We start from the raw sequence: 19,427 nt of genomic DNA on the forward strand, positions 1-19,427 counted from the left end.
GTTTATTCTCTCCATTTCCTAAGCAAGCCGGGCCTTCCTTTTTCTAAAAGAAAAAATTCCTATGCAAGCGTTGGAGCCATCGTAGTGCAAGCGGGGTGGGATCTCTCTGCAGCCGCCGCCCTAAAGCAACAGCCAAACTGAACTCGTGCGAAGAACAGCCCTGAAGCAACATGTGTGCAGTGAGAAGCAAATTGATCTCCAAAAGCAGCAGTACAACGATGCCTTGCACCATTTCACGACAGGCTGCATGAAATTGCAGAACAACTGATCCACTAACCGACTATACCGTGCATTTCTTTTTGGCGAAATTATACCATGGAACTTATAGTGTCAGCTATCCAATCGTTCGAACTTGACCCAATCCCATTCTTAATCATATAAATGACACAAGGAATCAAACAAATTTTTGGCAAAAAAAAAAGTAAGGATTCCAAGAAACTTCTTGCAAACCGGAAAGTTTCCCCTATTCACAGGATATCGATGGCCATTATTTAATCCCAGTGTTACAAGAGGACTCATCTAATGTTATATCCAATAAACATGGTTGTCCAAAGAGTCTTCCCGTGCGCCATTGAGTGGAAACTCGAAAGCTACTATTACATGGATCAGCAACAAGAAAACACACATTCATAGGCTAAAAATCTATGAATATTGGACTGCACAACAAAAACCTACTGATGTACACTCGCACAAATGGAGCTTTCAATGATATACAAGATGAAACTGCTCTCAATAAATTAGCAGGCGAATAATATCAACATCCGCTCCAAGTCAAACCATTATCACCTGCAAGATCAGTTTGTATACGTCGTCACTGCTCAAACATCGCATTTCCACCTTGCTGTCACTTTGGTCATATGGGCCTACATTGTAACGGTGTGTGCATGTAAAGCAGATATTTTATGAACGATCTTCTTCGTGTGTATGATTTGGAACCTCTCCTTGATTGTCCAGTGGCATATATTGTGCCATGATAGCTCTAATCTCAGAGTCCATGTATGACTGAAAGAACAAACAAATGGAATTCAATTAATCAGTTGATACTAGTGAGTAAAAACTAGAGAGAAAAAACAAACAGGAAGTTGGAGTAACTTTAGAATACCATGAATCCATCCGTGGTAAAATATTTTATCATATACGAACTACAATTCAACAGAAAACAATATACTTTAACATACTGGCACAAGTTACTGTACTCACGACCATTTAGTTGGAAACTAAAAAGGACAAAATCAGCACACAAAGCTGTCACATTTCATATGTACCTTAAATAAGATCCTCTGGTTAATGTGTGATAAAGTAATACCGCCCATAGTATTGAAACATGCAGCATGTAACCAGGTACAAAATCAAGATATATGATTTAAGTAATGGTACAGCATTTCTGCCTTGTTAGCAGAAGAATTTCGTAAACTCAAAAAGAACTCCATTAGCTCTCAGCTTTCCAGGTTTAGCAAGCAGCATTAGATTGGGAAAAGGTAAAATGTATTTGGTGTAACACAGAAGATGCTGAAATTGCAACTGAGCTTTCTAGACAGTAATTCCAAGGAGTGGCTTGTCACAGCCACATACAACTATGCATGTATAACAAGCAAGAGTGGCACATGTTACATGGACACATGGTAAAGCAAAAGTGACTAAATTTGAAGGTGGACACGTGGTAAAGTACAACAACAACTTAGCCTTTTGTCCCAAGCAAGTTGGGGTAGGCTAGAGATGAAACCCACAGAAAACAAGAATAAGAAACACAAAAAGTGCACAAGCCAAAGGAAGAGTTAGGGGTTAAACAAAAAGTAACAAAGGTCACGGTTCAGGTACATTAATTGCTAATCTCCAAGCGCTCCTATCCATAACTAATTCCTTAGCGATATTCCACTCCTTAAGGTCTCTCTTAACCGTCTCGTCCCAAGTTAGTCTAGGTCTACCTCTACCTCTCTTTACATTATCGCCCCGCTTTAAAACTCCACTACGCACCGGCGCCTCGGGAGGCCTCTGTTGTACATGTCCAAACCATCTCAACCGATGTTGAATCAACTTCTCCTCGATAGGTGCCACCCCGACCCTATCTCGAATCTCTTCGTGGTAAAGTAAAACTGACTAAAATTTCTGCGGACCTAGTACAAGGAAGTGAATCACAAACAGTACCAACAAGAGACATCTATTTTGCGGCCATGTATAAGGTTTTACTTCGATCATTGTGTTTTAGATTTAACATTGGTCAGATCCTAACTGATGGTAAAATAGCACAGATTTATAGACCAAATTGATTATGGATGTAATAGTTTTGCATGAAAATTTGACTAGTTGGATATGTCTACACATGATAGCACAAATCTAAGCATCTACTCAATATAAAAGGGACAGTAAATCAACCTAAAAGGGTGCACATTTAGGAAATGGAATCTAATTAATGAAATAGAGCTACTCCTATGTCAGGAACAGGCTCAAATATAGTAAAACTATTCATCATTAAACAAGGTCACAATGAAACTGTAAGAACGAAAGCATGGCTGTGCATGTTGTAGCTTACCCTTAGTCTGTATTTGTATACAATGTAACTTCCCGCTGCGACAACAACGATTACTATCAAGATACTCCATACTGCAGCCCATGCTGCTTTAGCCTGAACTGCTGTCTTGCCTACAGATCAGCCATCCATAAAATAGTTAATTGATACAGTAAATATCAGTAAAAAAAATACCAATTGAGTTGGAAATTACTTATGCATGTGTCATGCTCTTTGATGTATAAAAGGTCACCACTGCAAGTACAGTCATAGCCACCCCATGTATCTCTGCAGTTGCATTCAGGACACTGACAAGCTTTTCGCTCCTTGCACTCATCAATGCCTGCAAAGGTGAATTAAAAGAAAATATGGTTTAAGGCATATTGTATATTTTGCACTGCACCAAATATACTTCATTAACAAATAAATACTGCCAGCAATCGAAAATGGATGAGTAGCAAGTTGATTTAGGGTGCAGATATTTCGTGCTTTGCTTTCTCAAGCTAAAATATTGCACCCAATGCCCCTACCGCCCTAAAGATAGCTTGTTGCTAGTGCTAATTAAATGGATGGATTTACAATTAATAGGAGAATCGTGTCAAGAAAAAAGAAGGCATGGACTCGTCATTCCATGATGAAACAAGTACACGATATTGCAGAAAATGTTTTGAAAGATAACAAGTCTGATGTTGCAGATTTGAAACAAAACAAGTCAAATACTTATTAAGCATATATCTACTAATGCATACTTCCTAGTTTTATGCATACATTTACAAAAGCAGATAACTGTGAGATCACAGAAATTCTATAATGTCACTAGCACAATAATGAAAGGACTTTTAAGATCACCGAAATAACTATCATTAGAACCATAAAAAGGGATGAAAAAGTTGATGCAGAGGCAACTTATAGTAGTAGGCACAGCACCTTCACATTTTTTAACACCGTCCCCTCGGAAACCAGCTGGACACCGGCATTTCCCATCTCCAGATTCCTGGAAAGAATTTTTTTTAAAGAAAACTTTTATTAAAGCAACAACAGATCAATATTCATTAATAAGTTCTAGACCTACCTGACAAGCAGAGAATGTTTTTCCATTGCGAGTTTCATGCCAACACCCTCCATGGTTTATCAAGCATTTTCCTGGTCCAGCAGCTGCAAGAAACATAGATAATCATTATACAATTCTCCTTACATTAATTGTCTAACAAACCTGTGCATGTTTCAGAGTGCGGTAAAAGGGATGCATATTCCAAAATCAAAAGAAGGCAACTGCATACAAGCTGTGCAAGTTCATAATACTAAAAACACAATTCAATTCCAGAATTACAATGATAAAAACTGTCACTGCTCAATAGAACATTAGTACAAAACAAATATTTTTGTGAACCTAATCCATAGTGCAATTGTAAGTTTTATTATCGGTGTTACACTGTTACTGATCCCATTTGACCTGTTTATATGCATCACCTCTTGAGCGTGGACTTAACCATGCAGATTTGTCTGGACTATCTGGATACAGTAAAGAAAACAAAGCTAGTAAGTGGAACAGACACTTCCAAGTCCAATACTTTTCTGCCTCCTTCACTCCTCTTCGAATTTTTAGGAGGTGCTCTCTATTTAAATGGAACAACTTATGCATGAGATAATTCTCTCCAAGTCTAATGTTTTTGCTTTACTTGCCCACACTTTTCTTCAAGTTGCTGACATCTAGCATCCCTAATATGGTATTTATGCCATTATGTTATATGGTACATAACACGGTGAAAGGAACATCTTCTCAGTAGTGTTTAGCAGATTTAGATGTCCTATTTGATGACGGTTTACCATCTCAAAGAAAACAAATCCTCCACATTTCTTGGGTGTTCAAAGCTAACACAATTTACACTGTAAGCTTTTTCTTTCAAAATGCCAATTCCTATATGCAAGCTGTTAATATAGCTGATACCGAGGTTATATTGTTAAACAAGTCAAAGTTAGGAGGTGAGCAATGAGAACAGAAGATATTACGTTCACAATTGCTGTAGCCATCGCCTTTGAACTGTACACCATTGAACGTGGGGCATTCACACACTCTGCCACGGAAGGTGTCCTGGATATGAATTGACACCAAAGTGAGAGAATTGAAGAACTATTCAGACAGCAAAGTCAATGAATATCTTCTAGTTATCCACACATACCCTGCAGGCTGTTACATTAGCAGCCTTGTCTTGCCAGCAACCCCCATTGTCGTTCAGACACTCATTAGTTTCTATATCTGTTTTGAAACAGCTCGAGAATCAGTAGCTTGTACATAATAAGACCTGCTCAGTGTAGATTTTGTGTTGAATAATTTATTTGTTCTTACCATCACTCAGGCAAACATTTGGTTCAGTAGTTTCCTCAAAACCAGCACAAATAGCTTTGAGGACAGCTTTCCTCTCAAGCTTCCCTGTATTCCTTTTCAAGGTTAAAATCATACAGAGTGAATGTAAGTTTGTAATAGTTCCTGTGGAATTTATACCTCGATATTGCCGGTTGTTCACAACAAGAGTAGGCAATATAGTAACATCTCCTCTTGAACCTTTCCCAATCTACGGAACATAACAGCACAAATCAACCCATATATAATTGATATGTTAAATGTTCAATGAAAATAGTCTGCAGTGACTGTTCACAAAACAAAAACTCTATGTTACTTTATTTTACAAATAAAACTTCACAACAAACTATGCAATACTAAGTCATTTAACCTGAGCATCTTGCTCCATTTTAAGCAATGGGTGGTCAGAATCAGCATTTGGGTCTCCCATGCACTTATCAACCTTCTTCACATCCAGACCTGTTTCAAGTGTAAAAACATTAATGCAATTATATGTATGCTGAAGTAGTAGCACCATTACATCTACAAGTTGCATGTTGGGTGATATGTCATGCTATGAACTGTGTTCATTAGTACACTAATTTAAGTGTGTAGTAAATAGAGACTAGCAGGTGATCCAAGCATGTTAAAAACTTACAACCAAGTTTAAAAAGTAAATATATAACGTGGATTCTTCAGTAAGGGAAAAAACAGAGAGCCAACCTAGTGATTTGATGACAATTTCAGCACATCTTTTGTTGTATTTCTTCTCCTTCATTGGGCACCTTATGTGAAAATCAGTGACATAATCCCACCAGACCCATGGTTTCTTATGTTCATTTGCAACTTTATACACGCATAACTGTCTGAGGTTCTCTACCACCACATCCTTTCCTTCATAGCCTGTGCTAAAATCTTGTTCTGGATCAGGTGCGCAGTATCTCCCATGGTTTATGCATTGGGACTTGCATTGTTTACTGATCACAAATGCTTGAGGGCAGTACCAAGTAATATAATGGGGTGTGAACTGGCTATAGCCGCCTTTCTCAAGTAGTTGAGCAGCTCCTTTAAATTCCTTCAGAAAATTCATCAGCATATCACATTTAGGTCCACATTCGTCATTGCTGTTCGTCCATAATTCATACTCAACACGATCATCTGGATGTGGAACAGCCTCCCTCCAATCAAGATTCACATTAACCATTTCCCCATCTTTAACAGCCTTCTTCAGCTGCTCACCAAATTTTTTATCTATTAGTGCAGATGGAATGGTTATATTCTGTATATACTTTGCAGCCTCATCATCTTCCCGAGGTAAATCCATTGTTATCAACGGTTCATCCTTGTCATCAACTACAAGTACTGCAGAGGCACCAGCATTTTGTGCATTCCAAACCTTTTTCGCAAATAGGCAATCTGGAAAACATATATGGAGGACAAGTAGGTTATCATGATGCTTGAGGAAATAAAATAGTAACAACGAAGCTGAACTGAAGGTGGTGCAATTTATGCTGTACATGATAATTGGTTGACCACAGGAATCAAGATCTCAAAAGAAGAACTCAGTCAACACACAATCTGCGCAACCAACCGAGTTCACATATAATCTGTGGTAGGGCAGAAGATGTATAACTTTATGACAGTAAGACAGTTACTTAAAAGTTTACAATTTTGTGCAGAATGATTTTTTTTTTTTTTGGAAGAAGACAGAAGTTAGCACCACAATGAGGTAGGGTGTGGACTTTATGGCCAAAAAAATATCATTTCAGCTATCAAAGTTAGCCAGCACATATATTGAATTATAAAGGAGAAGAGATCATCATGATCAGCACAATATCTGAAAAGAGCATCATATGAGTATATCACTAAGCAGTCATCCAAACCTACCACGATCTAAAAATTAAGAGAGGGAGGGGAGCAAACCCATGTGGCTATTTAGTAAGTTAATAAAAAGGATCGAAGAAACAGCTAATGCATAATCCATTCAGTTTAGTTGGCATTGTAAAACAACAATCGTAGCATACAAAGGCCAATTCAGCAACATGCCAACATGGATTGCAGCGCTCTTTACTCATGCTTAGACTATGCATCAATCATCATTCAGTTTATTAAGTAGCAACATAAACCTCCATACAAACTGACATAATCAGCCCAAACCACTAATTTAGGCGTTGTAGCTACAGCAGCCCATACTCAACAGCCAGTGCATGGATCCACCGATTTACTTGCTTAATAACAAAATGGAGATAATGAAAACCGAATTCGGTGCTACTATTTATAGCGTGCTCACTTCCTTGCCAGATAGAATACTAGAACATGCTAAACTCCTTTTATACCACGTTACCGGCAAATTAACCAATTAATCTGCAGCTACGTCGCAATCTCCCCCGCTCCATATCTCAAAGCACGACTACACAACAGAGCGCACCGCGCGAGGACAGACAAATCGAGGGATCGGGGCGCTCACCCCCGCGGTCGACGAGGAGGAAGGTTGGCATCGCGCCGGGCTTGGCGCGGAAGGGGTGCTTGCCGTCGAAATCGTCGCAGGCGTTAGCGTTGTCCTTGGGGTAGACGACGGCGCCCGCCATGCTCCCGCCGTACTGCGGGATGCCAAAGTTGCCGATGGCGCTGTCGCGTCGTCCCCGCAGCGACGTCGGCGACGTGACCATCAGGCTGTTCTTCTCCACCACGAAGCGCGCCTCCACCGCCGTCGCCGCGGCGAGCAGCGCCAGCAGCAGCAGCGGCAGAGGCTGGGGCCGCCGAAACCCTAGCGCGCCCATCGCGTGCGACCTCCGGCGGCGGCGAGGGTTTAGATCGGAAGCGAGGCTCAACGGAATCGAAGCGGAAGCAGTTTTTTTGTTCTTTTTCCTTCTCTTTAATGCCCACTGCTAACCCTTTCTCTCGTACTAGCGCTCACCGCTCAGTCGTGGCTCGCGTGGTGGAGCAGCGCGAGTGGTGTGAATGCTGCGTGCGTGCACCGTGGGCTAGACCTTCGTGACACGTCTCACTGACAGGAGCACCAGGCTCTCAGTCAGGACGTGAAAGCCGTGTGCACCGGGTGTAAGGGAGTTCATGGACAAGAAACGGTGTATCCCGCTGGGGAGCTGACATGTGGGGCGCTTTGCTGGTGGCCCAGATGGTCAGTGAGCGGGCAATTTGGCGGTCCTGGTTCGTGGCGTGGACTCGCGAGTCACTGCGACGTGCGCGTGGTCGCTTGGTAATTTGGCGGATTTAATTCGTTTTCCCAATTTGTTTGGTTCAGTTCCGTGGGGTGTGTTACGCCTGCGTCCATACGCGTGGTACCCAGTAGACCCGGTTCGCCAGGCGTGTGTGGGGGTGGTTGGACCTGTGGAACAGGTGCAGGAAGGGCGGTGCTCGAGACCAACGGAATGGGAGAGTGACGTCATCGGTACGCTTGGTACGCCGCACAGTTTCAATCGGATACCAATGGTTTGGTCACCTAAAATTTCGAAAAAACTAGAATCAGTGCGGTTAAAACCATTCCTGGCTTTGCTTTTTATTAAGGCTGTGTTTGAATGTAGATATTCAACCTTAGAATTCAGAATTGATATTAGATAGCTCCAATTTTAGCACCACCCGCGAGCTCCTGTACATCACCGCAAACCACGCCTCCGGCGGGGAGGCGTTCGGACGGTCTTCACCGACGGTCTAGTCAAAGGCAAGACCAAGCGGGAAGACTAGGATGAAATAGGAGAAAAAGGAAGAAGAAGGACCGACATCACCCCAACCCCAACACGGTCGCGGCCGCCGACCGCGCGGGCAAGCGACAGGGCAAGCCCGACCACTTCGAGCAGCTCCTGGAAAAGCTGTGCACTAATCACGGCTATCCCGTCAAGCACAAGCTCAAGGACTGCGAGCTCCTCAAACGCATACTGAGCCAGCCTAGCAGGCCTAAGGGTGGGGACCGCAACGAGAAGGCGTCCAAAAATTAGGGGGCGTCAGCCAAGGACGCGAAAAGCTTCCCCGAGCCAGATGGCTGCTCCAAGCATCAACACCAAGTTCGACTCCGGGAAGTCTGTGCCACCAGGAGCGCCGTCCCCAAGTTTTTTCGTTGGTCGAGCACTCCGATCACCTTCGATCGAGACGACCATCCTCCTAGCGTTCCCCGAACGGGGAGCTACCTGCTCCTTGTTGACCCCATCATCAGCAACAAGTGCCTGATCAAGATGCTGATAGGAGCAGTAGCCTCAACATTTTGTATGTTGAGACCCTCTCAGCCTCGAACAACGTCGCCGAATACGAGGGCCTTATTAACGGCCTTCATATTGCCATTGAGCTCGGAGTAACCTGGCTCTACGCCTATGGTGACTCCAAGCTGGTGGTAGACCAAGTCATGAAGGAGTCCAACTGTGAAAGCTCCCTCATGAGCGCATACTGCTAGGAGTTGCGCAAACTGGAGGATAAATTCCGAGGAGACGAGCTGAAACGTTACGCGAAGGGACAACAACGACGCGCTCACCAAGATGGCGGCCTAGCGGGATCCCGTTCCCAACAGGGTCTTCATCAACGATCTCTACACACCCTCAATCCGCGTCAAGCCGGACCCGCCTCAAAGGCCGTTCGACCCGATGTCCGGGGCCCCAGTCTGGCACCTCCAAACCAGGCGTCCCCCGACCAAGGGCTCGGGGGCCCCGACTGCCTCGCGATGGAGGTTACAACACCCGCGGCTGATGCAGCGGCAATTGACTCCAACTGGAGGGCACCTCTTCTGGTCTACCTCCTCGACGAGGTCCTCCCAGCTGACAGAACTGAGGCGCTAAGGATTGCTCGATGCGCCAAGATGTTTATCGCCATCAGTGGCGAACTTTACAAACACAGCCCGTCGGTGATAGGAATGCTCATGAAATGAATCTCGACCCAACAAGGCAAGGAACTCCTCCTGGAGATCCATGCTGGCATCTGTGGACACCATGCGGCCCCGCGGTCGCTAGTCGGCAAGGCCTTTTGCCAAGGTTTTTACTGGCCAACAGCGCTGCGCAATGTGGAGGAGGTCGTCCGCATGTGTAAAGGGTGTCAGTTCTACGCTCGGCAGACCCACTTGCCAGTGCAGGCGCTTCAGACCATCCCCCTCACCTAGCCGTTCGTGGTCCGGGGCCTTGACATGGTCGGGCTTGTCAAGAGGTCTCCCGATGGTTTCACTCACCTGCTTGTCACGGTGGACTAGTTCACCAAGTGGATTGGGGTGAAACTCATCACCAAAACCAACCCCCAAAAGGTCATCAAGTTCTTCCTTGACATTGTCTACCGGTTCAATGTGCCCAGCACCATCATCATAGACAACGGGACCAACTTCACATGCAAGAAGTTCTTGGAGTTCACTAACGGATACAAGATCAAGATTGACTGGGCGTCGGTCGGGTAGCCACACACCAATGGGCAGGTTGATAGGGCGAACGGAATGGTCCTCCAGGGGCTTAAGCCTCACATCTTCGACCAGCTCAAAAAGTTTGTTGGGCGCTAGGTCCAGGAACTCCCGGGTGTCCTATGGAGTCTTAGGACAACTTCCAATCGATCCACGGGGTTCACCCCGTTCTTCCTAACATACGGGGCAGAAGCCGTGCTACCCTCCGACCTAGACTATGGCGCCCCAAGGGTCAAAGCCTTTGACCCCAACCAAGCCACGGAAGCTCAGCAGGACACGGTCGACTTGTTGGAGGAGGCACGACAGACAGCTTTGGTTCGCTCTGCCTGCTACTAGCAAACCCTTTGTAGGTACCACGAGAGGAAGATCCAGGGAAGAACCCTCAAAGTTGGCAATTTGGTGCTGCAGAGGACGCAGTCGACCAAGGATAGGCACAAGCTCACTCCGCCCTAGGAAGGGTCATACACGATTATGGGGGTGGTCTGACTAGGCACCTACTGACTGAAGGACAGTGAAGGCAACATCCTCACCAACACTTGGTACATCGAACAGTTATGTTGCTTCTTCCCCTAAACTCGGTCCCTTCCCACGCTTCCATCCAAACACCAGCTCCTATAGCACCCCAGCCCGACTCTCGGCCTGGATCGCTCAGGGGCCCCACGGGGGTACACTGCCACGCGCATTGCTCCCCCTCTTTACTTTTGTAAATCACGCACAAAAGGCAACTTTTTCGCCCAAGCAAAAGGGAGACCCGTTCTCCAGTCGCGACCTAAGTGATTTTTGTTAGGCCACCTGACCTACCAAACTCTCGTCACACCCTATGGTGAACTAGCAGCTGATGCCACTCCGGTCAGTCCCAGGCTACACGCTGCAGCCTATGGTTAATGAGTGGGCTCGAAAGGAAAAGTGCGAAGGTAAAAATCACTCCAAGAAACAAAGGTATACGGGCGGGACAAGCTTCCCAAAACACCATAAAAACAAAAGAGATTACAAGCACTCAAAATTTACTACGGGGTCAACCGAAGTAGCCCCTTGGCCGGGGGCCATCACGGTCGGGGCAGCACTCGACTCGGTTTCTGTTGCCTGGACGCCAATGCTGCCCAGGGTCACCTCCCTCCCCGCGCGTCAAGCTGTCTTCACCCACTCCACGGTGATTGCATCCACAATCGCCATCACGACCGGCACCAAGCTCTCTCTGAGTTCGCGGAGCTGGTTGGTGGTCCACCCGTGTCACACCCGGTTTGGAAAAGAGAATCGAATGCATCTCATATGTGCGCTAGAATCAAGTTCCACACATATGAAAAACCATACAAGTGTATATCCGAAACAATGCCATAACGAAATAGAGTATCATAGTACTTTATTACATGACCGACAGTCTTAATTTTAAGCGAATAGATAAATGTTAATAACTAGCAGCAGACTTCAACTCCATAGGCAGATGACTGGAGACATACGCGGGAACTTCGAACAATTATCTTGTTCTAAGCAGCATTGGTTTTAATAAAGCAAGCGTGAGTACACTTATGATTGGTACTCAGCAAGTGGAGTAAATTATATGACATGCAAGGCCAAAATCAAGGAAAAGCTGACATGGTTCGACTGCGATAAGCATTTTTAGTAGATCAAGTTTTATTTAGCAAGCATTAACTAAATATAAGTATATACCAACCCTTAAATAAATAAAAGAGGTAAGATAACAATATTATAAACAAAGAACCTCAATTTAGATCATCTTTAAGTTTAATTATCATGTGAGGGTCCAAGCCACTCTTAACCGTGAGCACGGCTGATATATCAGTTTTTACTCTGCAGAGGTTATACACTTTACCCACAATTCGTGTTTCCCTTGATGCTTGGGTTTGCAAGGCCCTTAAACACTTCCAAAGTGAGTGGCAGGGATTCACTACGAGGCCTTTACAAAGATTTCCTAACTTATGACAACCCGCTAAGGTTTCAAATCAAAGCGGTCATAACCCTCCCTAATGAGGTAGTGGCTTAGCCAAATACCACTATCGTAAAGCCCCAAGAGGACCGAGCTATACCCCGACGATGCAACCCCTCTTGCCCTTTCGGTAAGATTATCATAAGCTAAAGTTTCTAATTAATTAGTTAAGACCAGTAGTATTGTGGTTGTACTATTTTCCTGGGTGGTTCTCCATATACCAATTAATGCAATGATCTTAATTATCACCATAAAAGTATTCCAGAACATGAGTAAGCCAGTGTACCATGATTTCCAGGTTATCCAACCAAAGTCTAGTAAAAGCAATTAGCGTAGCTACAACATAAATATAATAACCCAGGTTTAATCAAGGAAGTTCAAAAAGAAACTAGGCACATGCTTAGTTTGGGATCCGTCATATTCTAGACACATGCATGCATATAAAGTAAATATGTGTATTTATAATGTTATTGGGACTAAAATATGATCAAGTACCACTTGCCTTCATCAAAGAACTGCTACTGCTCGGGAACGTCTTCAAAGCTTGGCTCTTGCGGACCCTCGAACTGCGCACCGTCTATCATAACACACAAGTCCATACAAATAAACAATACAATAAATAATAAACAGTACATCAAACAATATAAGCAGAGCAAAATAATATTATAAAGCTACTGTATATGTCGCAAGGGTCATGCGAGCGCAAGAATCGATGAAAACGGAGTTAAAACGGAGAAGTTATGGCTAAAACATGATTCTAGAGGCTTATTTGTAGAAGATTTGAAACTAGAAGGCCTCTGAACAAAGAAACAGAGGGTTAGAACATAATTAAACCTTAGATCTAGGGTTTAGATTGCAAAACAGAAAGGCTAAGGATGATGGGTTCTATTTTTGGAAAAGACAGGGGCCTAAACACAATAAAAAGGATCTATTTGTGAATATTTTTGAACTGCAGTGGACTGCGGGTTGATTTCTATGAAACTTAGGGGCTAAAGCGCAAAATCACCTCAAGTTGACCGGTATCTGGTTTACTTGACTTGGGTTAGATCTAATCTAACCCGTTGGATCGGGATCTAACGGTCAGGGATGGCTGACGGCGCGGGGCGGCGGCGTTGGGCGCCGGCGGAGAGCGTAGGCGGCGGTGAACAGCGGCGGGCTCGCCGGACTTGGCCGAAAATGGCCGTCCGTGCACGGTTTTGAGCGCGGGTTGCATAGGAAGATCGCGGGAGCTACAGGGAACTCATCTAAGGGTTCGGGTTGGCGAGGCGGGGGCCGGAGAGGGGCGCACGGCCGCGGAGCTCCGGCGTGGAATCGAGCGCGCAGGAAGGTAGGGGAGAGGGGGAGAAGTGGCTGGCGAGAATCCTCACCACAACGCGGAGCTTTTGAAGCACGTGCTCGACAGTGGGGAGTGGCGGAGCCGCGAGCGGCCGAGGTGTGGAGGCGGCGGCGGCGGAAGAGCTCTCGCGGTTTAGGGTTTCGGGCGAAGGCGGCAGCTGCGGCTTAGGGAAGACCTAGGGTACGAGGGCAGCGGCTTTATAGGGCAGCCGAGGCGCCTTGGCATGCGGGCCCTAGGGCAAGAAAGAAAAGAGAGAGGAAAAAAGAAAAGAGAGAGTGGGTCAGGCCCAATTAGAAAAAGAGGGAGAAAAAGAATTGCATTCAAATACATTTGAATTTGAATTTGAAATTTAAATTCAAATGGAAGACAAACTATAAAACAATGCAATGGGGCATGAAATGCCCAAAAACCTATATTTCCTTATATTTCTTTTTATGGTTAACTAAATTATTATTAATTCACGGTAAATGCTCTAAAATCAAAATGATGGAATAAAAACCTTATGGATCCTAGAGAAATCTAGCAAAATTTATTTAGGTTTCTAATTTGAAAATTAGGGTGTTACAAACCTACCCCCTTAAAAGGAATCTCGTCCTTGAGATTCAGCTAGGCTAGCAAAGCACTGGGGAAATTCTGCCTGTAACTCGTCCTCTCGTTCCCAAGTAGCCTCATCCTCTGCATGGTGACTCCACTGAACCTTACACATCTGTATCCTCTTACTCCGGGTGATTCTCTCCGATGTGTCCAGGATTTTGACCAGGTGCTCCGTGCAAGTCAAATCATCCTGTACATTCAAGTCCTCCAGTGGCAACTATTTCTCTGGTACCCTCAAACACTTCTTCAACTGTGATATATGGAACACGTCGTGCACATCTGACAATCGCGCAGGTAGCTCTAGCTGGTAAGCTACCTCGCCTTTTCGTTCCAAGATCCTGAACGGGCTGATGTAACGAGGTGACAACTTTCCTTTGACCTTGAATCTGTGCAAACCTCTGATAGGTGACACTTTCAGATACACAAAGTCTCCTTCTTAAAAAGTTAACTCTTGTCGTCGAGTATCTGCATAACTTTTCTGCCTTGACTGAACCACTTTCAGATTCTCACGGACAACCTGTACCTGTCTTTCGGCCTCTTTAATTATCTCTGGACTGAACAACTGACTTTCACCTATCTCACTCCAATACAACAGAGTTCTACACTTCCTGCCATACAATGCCTCAAACGGGGCCATCTTCAAACTGGCCTGATAACTATTGTTGTAAGAGAACTCTGCAAACAACAAACTCTTATCCCAACTGCCTCCATATTTTAGGGCACAAGCCCTAAGCATATCCTCTAATACCTGGTTTGTCCTTTCTGTCTATCCATCAGTCTGCGGATGATAAGAGGAACTGAAATTCAACTTTGTGTCCATCGACTCATGCAACTTCTGCCAAAACCGAGATGTGAACTGAGTACCTCTGTCTAACACTATCTTCTTGGGTACCCCATGCAAGCACACAATTTAGGAGATATATAACTCTGCTAATCGTGCCCTTGTGTAGGTAGTCTTCACCGGTATGAAGTGAACTACTTTGGTCAAACGATCCACTATGACCCATATGGAATCATAACCATCTCGTGTGCGTGGCAACCCCATGATGAAATCCATACCAATTTCTTCCTATTTCCATTCTGGCACCTTCAATGGTTGTAAGAAACCGGCTGGTCTCTAATGTTTTGCCTTGACCCTCTAACACACATCGCAAAGTGCCACATGAGCTGCAACGTCACGCTTCATGCCATACCACCAATATCTCTCCTTTAGATCCTGATACATCCTGGTACTATCCGGATGGATAGAATAAGGTGAGTCATGAGCTTCCTGCAAAATTTTCTCACGAAGATGATCCACATCGGGCACACATATCATCTTTCGGAACCACACAGTTCCATGTTCATCTTCTGTGAAGTCAGGTGCCTTGCCTGGTTCTATCATCTCCTTTATCTCCTGAATCTTAGGATCCTCAAGCTGACCCTTCCGTATCTCTTGCTCGAGAGTCGGCTCTACTTCCATAGTGATTCATTCCGTATGAGCAATGAACACAAGATTGAGTCGTTCAAACTCTTTATATAATTTTTGAGGCATCTGGCTAACCATCGTCGCATTCACATAACTCTTGCGACTCAAAGCATCGGCAACCACATTTGCCTTCCCTGGGTGATAGTGTATCTCTAGGTCATAATCCTTTATGAGCTCCAATCATCTTCGCTGTCTTAAGTTGAGGTCATTCTGAGTGAAAATATACTTCAGACTCTTGTGATCGGTGTGTATCTGACATCTGTGACCCAACAAATAGTGCCTCCATATCTTCAGAGCATGTACCACTGCTGCTAACTCCAGGTCGTGTGTAGGGTAGTTCTACTCATGTTTCCTTAACTGATGGGATGCATATGCAATCACGTGTCCCTCTTGCATTAATACACAACCAAGACCTTGTTCAGAAGCGTCACAGTAGATGCGAAACTCTTGTGAATATCAGGCATAGCCAATATTGGTGCGGTAGTCAACCTTTTTCTCAACTCATCAAAGCTGTTCTGATGTCACTCCCGATTTATAAGAACATAAATCGAGCAATCATATATGCGCCAGGATCAAGTCACGCATATATACAATAGATTATCAAGATATCACAACACATGTCACGAATAAAAGCGTATAAATTATAAAATGAATATCTTTATTACAACTGAATCAAGAATCAGTTCAAGGAATGCGGAAGCGTAAAATGAATACATGAAGAGCTGGGCGCCACAGGGACGTCGACTGGGAGACAAACGCCTAGAAGTCGTCGAAGCCACTGACGTAGTCCTCCACGTTGCCGGACACTGAGCAGCAGTCAAAGATATCCAAGAGAACAGGAGAGTAGAGAGACAAGTGTGAGTACAAACTAGTACTCAACAAGTATAACACAAACTATGAGGCTCTAGGCTAGCTGACTCAACTGCATTAGCTTTTAGTCTTGGCAAATTTTATCAAAGCTAGTTACTATTAGTAGATGAATTACCATAAACCCAATTGCATAATAAATTAATCAGTATTAATTAAGAACTACTGAGAACCATCCAAATCGAAACCACCCGGGGAATCTCCCTAATCAAAGGTTGATAACCCCACTAATCAAAAGGAGGATCTGGGCCACTCATGACTGTGAGCACAGCTGATATATCAGTTTTACACTTTCGAGAGGTTGCACAACTTTACCCACAAGTCGTGAGCTACGCTAGTTGTTCATCACACTTCCTTAGGTGAGATGGCTAGCAAGCACACTACGAGACCATTACAAAGGATCACATTGGTAAGGTGTAACCGCTAAGGATTCTGGATCAGCGACGATGGGGCCCACCTCCGGGGGTACAAGACACATAGCACAGACCAAGCCGGAGGAGCAGGGACCATTGAAGCTTACCACCCCTCTTGCCCACGCAGGTAAGTTACTCCCGAACCAACACACCCTAATTAGTAAGTCAAGACCGTCCCATACCAGTCTTGTGGTTGCGCGGTTGTCCCAGGTTGTCGCTCTATGAACCGGTCCTTATGGAGAGTGGCCAACCAAGCACTAAGCACCGTGCTGGCCCCCTAAACCAAGTTTCTAACAAAACATCTTTTATCGAGACGTGAGCCGCTCAAGCACACAGCACAGAGGGCCACTCTCAGAATTAAGTTGCATAGGACCATTAATCAAGTTTAATTAAAAAGGACCAAGTGTGTTATAGCGCAGCAACCTAGCACAACTAACCAAAATGCAACCCAAAGGACATATATATAGGATATAAAGTGGCTAGGAAAGTCCTTATAGGCATACAGTATTAAAATGCAGTATGAAATTGTATTTAAAAAGTGATAGGATGTTCATATTATACTTGCCTTCCTCGTACTCTCCCGACTGCTGCTGGAACTGCTCGGAAGATGGCTGCTCCTGGTACTGGTCCAAAGGCTCCGCGTCTACTCACGATCAACAAGCACGGTCCACACGTACACACATGCACAAACAATAGCAAAACTATAAGAAAACAGTACACCAATACAATAGAACAGCACATAAAACTGGCCTAGAACTATTCTACACGTTACAACGATCGCATGGATATAAAGAACACCTAAAACGGAGCTAAAACGCGAAAACTACGCTTAAAACAAGATCCAGGGACCTATTTGCGAGAAAAATAGAACTTCCAGGGGGTTCTGTGCGCAAACTGAGGACCTAAACGTAATTAAACCCTAGACACAGGGGCTAGCTAGCTAAAAACCCTAGGCTGGACTGCGGGTACTAAATACTGGAAGCTCAGGGGTCTAAAATCATAAAACAGGACCCAGACGTAATTATTTTTGAACTACGGTTGGACTGCGGGTTAATTCTTGGAAAAGCTGGGGACTCTTTAGCAAAAATACCCGGCTGAAGCGGTATCTCCAGATCTGGGCCTTTGGATCGCCATCTAACGGCCTGGATTAGATCTATCACGCGAAGGGGTACGCTTGATTCTCATCCATCCGATCGAGATCTAACGCGCCAGAGCCTATCTTAACGGAAATCAAATCCCACGCGCTGGATCAAGGCTGGACGGCTCAGATTCAAAACAAGGGCGAACCGGTATCTCCTAATCCGGATCGTTGGATCGTGATCCGGCGGCTCCGATCTACTTCGGCTCGATCTAATCCTGTCCGCTCGCCTCGCATCCTACGGCTCGGGCAGATGGGCGCGCGGGACGGCAGTGCCGGCCACCGGAGCTCGGCTCCCGCGGTGGAGGCTCGCCGGAGCTGGCCAAACTCGGCCCTCCGGGCTCGGTTTTGGACGACATCAAGCCCTAGAGGTAGAGCGCGGCACGGAGAACTCGTCTGGGGGCTTGAGAGGGCTAAATAGGGCTTGGGTTAGAGCTCCCCACGGCAAGGGCGGCTCGGGATCACGGCAGCCAAGGGAACGCACTCACGCGGAGGGAGGGGGAAAGGGAAAAGGGGCACGATGCGTTCCTTACCACACCAGGATGCGATGTTGACGGCTAGCGGTCGGAGATTGGTGGCGCCGGGGCGAAATCGTGGCGGCGCAGGGGCGGCGCTGTCCTCGGGTCGAGCGGCAGCACGGCAGCGCTAGGGCACAGGGGGAAGCTGGGGGAGGCAGTGGCGGCTGAGGGGAGCGCGAGAGAGCGGCCGGGCTTAGAAAAAGGGTGGGGCAGCCTCGGCGTGCGGGTCAATCGCGCAACGGCCTCCGCTCCTCCCGCGGACTCGATGCGGGTGGATCTAATCCAAGCGCGGCGGCCTTCTAGAAGGAAAGGAGGCTCGGGTGTTGCCAGGGCACGGGCTCGGGTGCGGCGCAAGGGCTCAGGGTGCGCGGTAGAGCGGGGCCACGGGCAGCGGCAGAGCGGCCGGCCGGCGGGGAGGAACAACAGAGGAGGGGTCGGGCGCTGGAAGAAGGGGCAGAGAGGAAACGAGGCGCTGACGCGCGGGACCACCTCGCCAGAGAGAGGAAGGGAAGGAGGAGAACGGCGCGCTCAGGCTGGGAAGAGGCGCCGACAAGCGGGGCCCAGCTGGCAGAGGGAGGGAGGAAGAGAGGTGAGGGCGCTCGGGCTGGGCTGCACTGAGGGAGCTGGGCTTCGGCGTCCCACGCGGGGGAAAGAAGGGAAGGGAAAGGGAAGAGTTGGGCCAGCGTGGAGAGAAGAGAGGGGAGAGGAGAACGGGCCGGCCCAAAGGGTTTGTTTCTCCTTCTCTTCTTTTCTTTTTCCTTCTCTACACTCAAACATTCAACCAAAACTATTTGAATTCAAATAAGTTTGAATTCAAATCCCATAAACTCAACACAAGAAAAATAATGCACCAGCATGAATGCACAAACAAGTTGACCTTATAATTAATTTTATCTTCTTGTGTTATAAATTGTTTTA

At 45.7% G+C, this 19,427-nt stretch overlaps 1 protein-coding gene across 1 annotated transcript; it reads right to left on the reverse strand.

The window, feature by feature from the left end:
- Positions 1-428: 428 nt before the first annotated feature.
- LOC112874912 (vacuolar-sorting receptor 3-like) lies at positions 429-7,729 on the reverse strand. Its single transcript, XM_025938499.1, has 12 exons — positions 7,315-7,729; positions 5,571-6,263; positions 5,239-5,327; positions 5,010-5,079; positions 4,854-4,937; positions 4,687-4,763; positions 4,517-4,598; positions 3,579-3,661; positions 3,434-3,500; positions 2,721-2,849; positions 2,531-2,640; positions 429-1,002 (listed from the first exon to the last, which is right to left on the reverse strand). The coding sequence occupies exons 1-12, from the start codon at positions 7,625-7,627 to the stop codon at positions 901-903; spliced, it is 1,899 nt and encodes a 632-aa protein (XP_025794284.1). The 5' UTR covers positions 7,628-7,729; the 3' UTR covers positions 429-900.
- Between the last annotated feature and the right edge of the window lie 11,698 nt (positions 7,730-19,427).

Source organism: Panicum hallii, chromosome 9 (assembly GCF_002211085.1).
Source record: "Panicum hallii strain FIL2 chromosome 9, PHallii_v3.1, whole genome shotgun sequence".
Taxonomy (NCBI): domain Eukaryota; kingdom Viridiplantae; phylum Streptophyta; class Magnoliopsida; order Poales; family Poaceae; genus Panicum; species Panicum hallii.